Here is a 9,205-nt window from a genome sequence, read left to right as displayed (position 1 = left end):
GATATAAGCCAAGAGGAGACTGGTTTTCCTTTGCTAAAGTAAGGAAAATTTGCTTCCTTTGATCCTGTTAACAAACGTTGGTTTTCATGAGGCTCACCGGCGCATGCGCAACGCTGAACTCATACGTCATCCTCCGTGTAGGGCTGTTGGCGCAAGCTACATTAAAGTGATTATTACGTTTTGAATATGGATATTTTTCTTACAAAAATGCATCGATTCGCTACAGGAGGACTTTGTTCACCCCCCCGGAGCCGTGTGAGACACTTTTTTAATGGATGGGCACTTTTTATTTCACTTCTTTTGGACTGATGCACTGCAACACCCATAGAGTGGCATTAAACAGCTTGAAAGATCAAAGACTATTTTTAATATAACTCCGACTGGATTCGTCTGAAAAAATAAAGTCATATACACCTAGGATGACTTGAGGGCGAGTAATTTATGGACTAATTTTCATTTTTGGGTGAACTAACCCTTTAAACATATTGCATGGTAAAAGGGCATATTTGGGTCAGGAACCAAAAAGGTGTAGGTTCGAACCCTGCAAGGAGCTGATCCATAAACAACGAACAAGGGGCACAGTTGTGTTTATATAGCAAGCCTTGTACTGCAAAACTCTAGAGAGATTCAAAATGGCTTTTCAAAGTTGCAAGACTTTTTGCAGAACATGGCTTCCATCTAGACATGACAGTGCCATGACTCCTTTTAGTTCTCTTATAGCAACTTTTGTTCTCTTATTGCTAGCAAGGTCTCTCCGAAGCAACCTGAGTTTATGTGCCTTGATGGGCTTGATATTCATGAATAACTGTATATATATATATATATATATATATATATATATATATGCACGTGTGACTGCAACACGTAGGCGCTGTAGTGCTCAAGGGGACCTAGGTTTGAATATGACAAAGGCAAAAGGCCCTTAAATTAAATTAATGCTAAAGGTTGATTTGGGTGAATTGCTGACTCCTCTCATTACTCCTAGCCCTGATCTCTGGAAGACACACAGCTGCGCATGTTTTCCAGACTTTCAAGGTCCTTCGAGCACTGGTGTGCTAGATGTTTGACCAATCCCAAAAGATAAGGCAGGTATCTTTTAGCCAAAAGAATGGCTGAGAACAGGAACAAATCACGGAGAACAAAATGCTAGATTGTTTACCATATCTGGAATTCCTGATGAAAGGAAAAGGGGTATTTCTTGAATGCTTACAAGCTTACTTTAGTTTTATGATGAGTAGTATAATGTGATGCATTTTTACAAAATGTAAACACTTTAATATTTTAAAAGTTGTTAATTAAGGTTAGTATATATTGGTACATCAAACTGCAAGTGTTCTCTTATATGCAAAACAGATAAGTCTTTTTTTGGCCTGTTTGCTGCAAGGGAATGATCTTAATCATGTATCAATAACATGTTCTTTTTAAATTACATTCAGCAAGTATTATTGTCATTTATCAGCAGCCCCCAGGGAAAATGCGGCTACAGAACCCAGGATGTTAATAAAAGTGGAGACCTTCACAAAAGGTCACCTGCATTGCCTCTGATTTTTGTGATTGTTTTATTCCTAAATGGTTGAGCTATTACCTTTCCCAGCTGGACATTAATCTTTGTACATTATGCTAGTAAGGCAATAAAAAAAATAAACGAATCAAAACGAGTTTTCTTTAGAAACACTTTATTAACTGTGTTAACAAAAAGCTGAGATAAAAAAACTTAACTGAATTAGGCTGTCATTATAAGTCTAAGTTAAAAGCACCAAACAGTGACCCAAATCTGACAACTCTTAGAAGTTTGCTGCTGTTGCACAATTATCCTGTGATATTTCTGCTGAACCATGAAAAAGCACAAGAATGCGATTAACTGAAAATAGGAATGCATGTATTACAAATTCATTCTAATAACTTAAAAGGGATTACAAATTACAACAGACAAACTTTAAGTTGGTGACTTCAAAATAGTATATGCCATTCAGTGTAAATTTCTACCACAGGTAAATAATGCACAGTAAAGCAATCTCATTCTCATTTTTATCCGTCATCTAGGAAGACAGCCAATATTTTCAACATTCTCTTTCAATATGCAAAACTATATGCAAAACTATATGCAAAACAAAGCCAGAACTGATGTTCCTGAGACACTAGACAAAGCCTATATGAATTTACATATTCAGAACATATTCTTTAATCTATTTATAACATGCGAAAGGATTTGAGTTGTCTTTTGCAATGCACAACCTCATACATGTACCTGAGAAAACGCAACATCAAGAATTACGATCCGTTTACCTTTTAAATAGCTTAACATCAATTTCAACAAGGGTTTAACTTCCACTCCAACAGGAAACAGCGTCGATGGACAAAAGAGTTCAAATGAGACGTCACAATGAAGTAAAACAAGCAATGCTTGCATTGATGTTTAATAAATGTTTACCCCCTTCGCAATGCAAGAGGTGCATGAATTTCATAGCTGCATTTTCATAGTTTAAAGTGTAGGAGAGCACCTTACTGTTCTAAAGAGTATCCAAATGGTCAGGATTATGAAATCATAATAAAATCATCATTGATAAAGTCGCAAAGATATCAAAACACAAATTGGCCATTAAAACAGGTAACATTAACAATGACTATTAATTACTACCAATAAAAAAAATAATAATAACCCTCAGTGCTGGTAACAATGTACTCGTGTACTGGTCAACATACCATTTCATCAAAATGTCCTCATATTAATTGGACAGAAAGACCATTTACACGGTTTTTTTTATTTTTATTATTATTATTATTATTATAATACACCATAGTCTATTAAACAGCATCTCACTAAAGCTTAGGTGAGGTTGATTTTTCCTTGAGCACATACTTGAGCAACAAAAACACAATAAAAGGAAATAAGGATGCAAAACAATGAGAAAATCCACTCCTGCTTTGTCTTCAACTTGGCGATGTTGCACGCCAGTTAGTGATAGACCGATATATCGGGCAAGTGGGAATCTCCCAAATTTTGTCCATACAATCAAAGTCAATGGGGTCCAAATTTTGGACCCCATTGACTTTCATTGTTTGGACAAAAACAGTTTCCCGCATTTTTCTAAATATTTTCTTTTGTGTTCCACAGAATAAAGTCGTACAGGTTTGGAACGACATGAGGGTGAGTAAATAATAACAGGTCTTTTTTTTTTGGGTGAACTACCCATTTTATTGTCAAAATATTTCATATACGTTATTATATTAGCCTATTCTCTATATATGCTATTGATTATTGACCAACAGTCATTGGAAAACCCATATCGGTCAACCACTAGTACTAGCCAACTGACAGAACACTAGCCAAATCTACGATCGGTCACATCAGAACAACTTCACATCACCCCAATATGCAATAGGCTCAAACTCTAGGTTACACGACACTCTAGGACAGGCTTTGATAGTGGATTGTACAGTTTTGGTACGGGCTCACTAGTATTTTCGACATCATTGTGAACAGCAGCACCAGTTTGTGTAAGATGATTTGTTTGCGTTACATTTGCGAAGACAACAGAGATTTTAAGAAACAGCACCGAGCCGTACGGGCCCAAGATGGTAGGCAAACAGGCGTAGCACATTTTCTCCTTATCAGAAATCAAAAAGGTTAAGAAACAAAATGCCATATGACACCAGTTTCAACAGTGTGCCATATGTATAATTCAAAGCATTCACTACCTGTCACACAGGTCGATTTTGGAGCACCATTGAAGTAAACACTTCAAAAAAAAAGTTATCATCCTATAAAGTTCTGCAATGTACTTTCATGCTTCTTTAAATTCGATTAAGACCAAAAGGTGTTTCTTCTAGATAAAAACACCACTGATCCAAACAGGCAGGGGCTGCTTGTTGCTGGGCACCAAATAATACATTATAAATATTGGAAAAATAAATGCCGCGAGGCTTGAAAACTTCCCTGTGTAAAAGCACAACCAAAAATCTTTATTAATTTCTTCTTTTTGTTGTTGTTGTTGATGATCTTAATATAAATAAGCACAGTCTAAAGTTGTACAGATTGTAGCACCATTTTTTTTTAGACTGCGAGTCAAGTACATACACTTTGCACACGTTGTGCTCTGCTCCAATACAAAATAAGAGCAAACACAAACCAAAAGAAATTAAAAAAAGACAGAAAATTAAAATGATAAATAACCCAAATTATATACACAATTATACAGTCTGAGAGAGACTACCATTCACAGTACAGAGAAGAAAAAAAACATATACAAAGGAATAAAAGAGAAACAAAAGGATGAGTTGAAGTTGCCCAGTAGTTCTTTGTCGTTTTGTGATCTTACATTTTCCCAGTGTGTGCACATCTTTTAATCAGTGTGTTTGTATGTACAAGCGTGTGCTGGTTTTCCAGGTTGCGAAGAGCACCACGACAACATCGGATTTGGGAATCTGAAGGAAAACGCCTATGAAATCTGCGAGGAATATGGTTCAGCACCAGATTCACCTGAATAAGCCTGTACCGTGTAAGACACCGCGACCCAATTGAACAAAATATGTGCATTGTATTAAAGGTTCAGCAGTAACTGTTAGGAACATGGAAGCTTGAGAATTAAAACAGGGCCCTAAACCAAACCAAATGGTAAACATAGTGATTCAATAAGATCTGGTAGTTAAAGTAACTAACCTGATTAAATAGCTCCTTTACAGGCTTTCACTCATACTGTGGCTCGAACTGCTTCTCTCCCTGCAGATTGTGTTCTAATTGTGTATTTCTGGAAGGTGCATTTGTTGGTTTCATTTTTTTTTTTTTTTATTATAATTGATTTTACATGCATGTAAAATTTAATTTTTTCCCTTTGATTCATAAAAGCTTACATTTTAAAAATGACGTGCTGTTTTAATACGTTTGTCATTAACAGCTCCACAGGTAAATTATCCAGTGTAAAAATAAAAATGAAATTACTTCATTATTGGTGCATCTCATGAAGCCCATCAAGAACATGCCCTGGTCATATTTCACCCCCCAAAAATAATGTAAAATAATAATAAAAATAAAATACAAATAATGAAAAAAGCAGCACATTTAAAGACCATTGTTTTGTTTTTTTTGTAGTGACTTGATTTTCATGACAATCCTTCTTTAACTTCCAATACCGTAATGCAAGAAAAAAACGTTATAGATGTACTGCAAAACATAAACAAATAAGCATTTCTAGTACTGCAATGGAAAATAGTATTGCAATTTAACTCAATTATATATAATTGACATATTTGCTAAGCATTTATAAAGTTGTATTTGTTGAACTGAATTGTATTTGCGCTGATATTTGAGTAGCTATATATTATATATATATATATATATATAATGATCATAAAAAATGATAATTAATAAAACAGATTCATGCTTTTTTTTCCCATTATTGTAATGAGAATTTTGGGAAAATGTGCTTAACAGTCATGAAAAATTTTCACAATTACAAAAAAATCCTTGGTTTTAATATTATGCAATAATTTCAAATAGTCTTCTTGCTGAGGTAAAATATCACATGGAAATTCACCCTTATACAGCTGGAGCTTGTGGTTTCCTACATATTTCACCTTATAAAGGCAAACAATTAATATGATGAGATGTTAACATTCCCAAGCCAAGGTAACTACTACACTATTTGTTAACATCAATTTCACTAAAATAGTGAGTTCACAGCACAAGCTCAGGCTGTAAGGGTGATGTCCAGGCATGGGAATTGTATCAGGCTCCAGGGGCTTCATGGAGTCCATCCGAATAGGAGTTGTAAATCACAAAAAGCCACATTTCTTTCCACTGATAACAGCAGCAAGGTTACAGAGATTCACAAGTCATTTTTTTTGTGTACGGCCTATTGAAACCGTACTGACTGAAATGATATTCCTGACATTTAAACCACTTCCTGTGGCATCGATTGTGAATCAACCAGAAGATGGCTGTAAATGTAGTAAACCACCCATCTGTAAGGCCATGTTAAACTCGCAATTATTGATAAATGGCTGTTAGCATCAGCCCAACATGGTGCCACCTTAAAACACTCTGAAAAACAAGGAAGCTGCATACTGTGTTAATCTGAATCTGATTCAGGGGCCGTGTGTGTGTGTTAAGCTGCACCCGTGATAAGTTCTGATACCCATATCAGTTTTACAGTGGCGGCTTTAGCAAATGTTTGAGCACCGGCGAGCGAGTCGAGCCCATTGGTCCACACCTGTCCATTGCATAGGTTATGCTGGGTTGAGGTAGATTTCTTCAGTTACCTGTAACCAGTCAGGGGTAAAATCCAGGAATTACACAAGATGCGGACAGATATTTCATCAACATCAGGGCTCAACAATTTACATGCTTGACAAAATTATACATTTGGACTATGATGTTTAAAACTTTGTTTTTTCACATTCTGCAAGGGGGACTTGCTTGTAAACATCATTTACAATAGGCTAAAAATTATATGTGTGTTATATTTTTATACAAGTAATAATGATAATAATAATAATAATAATATTACATATAACAAAAATAATACATATGAAACTATTTTATAACCATTTTTGCTGGATGATTATGATGACTTATTGTGCAAAACATGATTTCTTTATGTACATACACAAATATAAAAATATGAATAAATTAAATGTTTAATTAAGTTGTTTGATCATTAATTGACTTATATTTTACATTATGCTTAAAATATGTATCATAAAATATGTTATTTAACTATTAATTGGTTCATATTTTATAATTACAGTAAATAAATAAAAAAAAGTATAAATCCTTCACACTACTCAAATGTGCACCACAAATATTTTCTATTAGCAAAATTTCAGTCAATTGACCTTCCTTAGGGTTTTATTTAATTCATAATTAATTTATTAATATTATATAAAATAAAATATTAAATCAATAAATTAATCATTTAATAGAAAATGTAAATGAATTATTAAAATAGTTCACACACACACACACCAATACATACATACACACACATAGAGAGAGAGAGAATTCAATCCAATTTTGCACAATAAACCATTATAACAATCCAGCAAAAATGTTTATGAAATTAATTCATAAAATTACTACAACATTTTATTATTTAATTGAAAACAGTAAAATATCCAAATTACCCATTTTAAATTTCCTTTTTCGACAGGGCAAAAAAAACATTTAATTAAAAAAAATATATATATTTTCAAACACTTACAAAACTACATTAATACATTCTGTGTATTACTACAATGTAAAATAAAATATAATTTTTGTGGGCTAGTAAAAGTAGAAATCACATTGTTGAGCCCTGAACATGTAATGATATTTTCAAAAGACAAAAAAAATGACAATTCTGACATACATAGTCTAACAGCTGGTTTCTGAAACCCAAACAACTTGCAGGAAATGCAGCTACGAAAAAAAAAAAGAAAAGCAGCAAAGCGTGTTGCTTATTTCCATGCCAACACCACATACCTTGTTGGGATCATAGCTGGCAGAGCGCAGTAGCTTCCCTCTATCCGTCTAGTAATAGTCTATTTCCATGTCAAACCCCCCTTCCCCCACCCTCCTGTGCCCGGACATGTGCTATCTGGGGCGATTGCTGGGGATCTGCGAGGCTGTGTAGGACGCCTGCATACCCAGAGTCCTCCAAGACGCCCCAGCCCCACCTGAACCTGCGCTGCCGGGAGGGTGCGGAGGAGGCAGATGCGGGGGATAGTGCACAGTGAAGGGCCGGGAGGAAGCGGAGGAGGTGGCGGAAGCAGATGTGGTGGCCAGAGACGGGGAGGAGGTGGAAGCGGGGAGGGACGACTGTGGCCTTGAGGACTGGTGGCGCTCGGGACATGGGGAGGAAGGTTGGGACGGGACAGCGGAGGACACGTTCAGGAGGGGAGGAGGCGGAGGGAAGGCGAGGGCGGGTGGGGAGGGCGCGTGTAGGACTGTCTGTGTGCGGCTGTGCTGCGAGGGGCCGGAGGCCAAGAACAAGGCCCCCGGTTTGGGGTTCGTGTCCAGATGCCTCTGCTGGGAACTGAGGGCCCCAGGGCCTGGGAGATTGGCCCCAGACTGCTGTGAGGAGACTGAAGGCACCATGTGGTGAAAAATCCCTGCAGACATACAGCACAGAGAAGGAAGCAAAAAACAGAGAGACAGAAAATGGGGGCTCAGCCAGCAGCAAGCCAGTCCAACAAACAAGCACAGATAAAGCGACGAGCACTGCGCTGATGGACCAGAACCACCTCACACCAAACCTGCGAGCTGCACACCTCTTCTATAGGGTACATAAAGGCTAACTAATCATTTGCACTTAATGTTTGGGTTTTTCAAGTGTATGCATACATTTATAGCCGTCATGGAGATTACAGCTACAAATAATGTAGTTTAATTTCTACACTTATCTATCCATCTATATACCCAACTATCTATATCGGTCTATATCCATCTCTCCATACATAACCAACTATCCATCCATATCATCTATCAATTTCTCCATTCATATCCACCAGTCTATAACTATAATCTATTTATATCCATCCATATCTACATATCTATATCTATTTATATCTATTTATACATCCATCTATATCCATCTACACCAAACCTATCTATCAATCCATATCTCTATTCATCACCTCTCTGTCCATCTATTTATATTGATCTATATCCAATGACTTGAATCTATCTCCGACTATCTCTATCCATCCATTTTTCCATCTAAATCCATATCTATCTATCAATGTCTATCCATCCATCTCCCCTCTCTCTAGCCATCTTTCTATATTCATCTATATCCAACTCCGTATATATACAGTCATGGCCAAAAATATCGGCACCCTTGGTAAATATGATCAAAGAAGGCTGTGAAAATTAATCTGCATTGTTAATCCTTTTGATCTTTTATTTAAAAAATTCACAAAAATCTAACCTTTCATTGGATAATAAGAATTTAAAATGGGGGGAAATATCATAATGAAACAGCAAAAGATAATTGAGCTTCACAAATTAGAAAGTGACTTTAAGAAAAGAGCTAGAGCAGTGAAAATTCCCATTTCCACCATCAGGGCAATAATTAAGAATTTCCAATCAACAGAAAATGTTTCGAAACTGCCTGGAAGAGGACGTGTATCTATATCGTCCTAATGCACAGTGAGAAGGAGAGTTTGAGTGGCTAAAGACTCTCCAAGGACCACAGCTGGAGAATTGCAGAAAATAGTTGAGTCTCAG

The 9,205-nt window shown here is 36.3% G+C and overlaps 1 protein-coding gene and 1 long non-coding RNA gene across 2 annotated transcripts in view; both read right to left on the bottom strand.

Moving 5' to 3' along the window:
* The window catches only part of LOC107655197 (uncharacterized), a 13,768-nt gene extending 8,544 nt beyond the window's left edge, over positions 1-5,224 (bottom strand). The window contains exons 1-2 of the long non-coding RNA XR_001630401.1: positions 4,125-5,224; positions 3,402-3,407 (exon numbers count right to left, since the gene is read on the bottom strand). This is a non-coding gene — a long non-coding RNA (uncharacterized LOC107655197). The remainder of the gene's footprint in view (positions 1-3,401; positions 3,408-4,124) is intronic.
* A 284-nt stretch (positions 5,225-5,508) lies between these two features.
* The window catches only part of dot1l (DOT1-like histone H3K79 methyltransferase), a 27,925-nt gene continuing 24,228 nt past the window's right edge, over positions 5,509-9,205 (bottom strand). Inside the window, exons 27-28 of the mRNA XM_016442616.1 lie at positions 7,460-8,088; positions 5,509-6,258 (exon numbers count right to left, since the gene is read on the bottom strand). Of these exons, the coding sequence (XP_016298102.1) occupies positions 7,571-8,088 (518 nt within the window). The 3' untranslated portion in view covers positions 5,509-6,258; positions 7,460-7,570. The remainder of the gene's footprint in view (positions 6,259-7,459; positions 8,089-9,205) is intronic.

The sequence above is a fragment of the Sinocyclocheilus anshuiensis genome, unplaced genomic scaffold (assembly GCF_001515605.1).
Source record: "Sinocyclocheilus anshuiensis isolate Anshui unplaced genomic scaffold, SAMN03320099.WGS_v1.1 scaffold735, whole genome shotgun sequence".
In the NCBI taxonomy this organism is placed as follows: domain Eukaryota; kingdom Metazoa; phylum Chordata; class Actinopteri; order Cypriniformes; family Cyprinidae; genus Sinocyclocheilus; species Sinocyclocheilus anshuiensis.
This window is presented reverse-complemented; position numbering and strand designations above follow the sequence as displayed.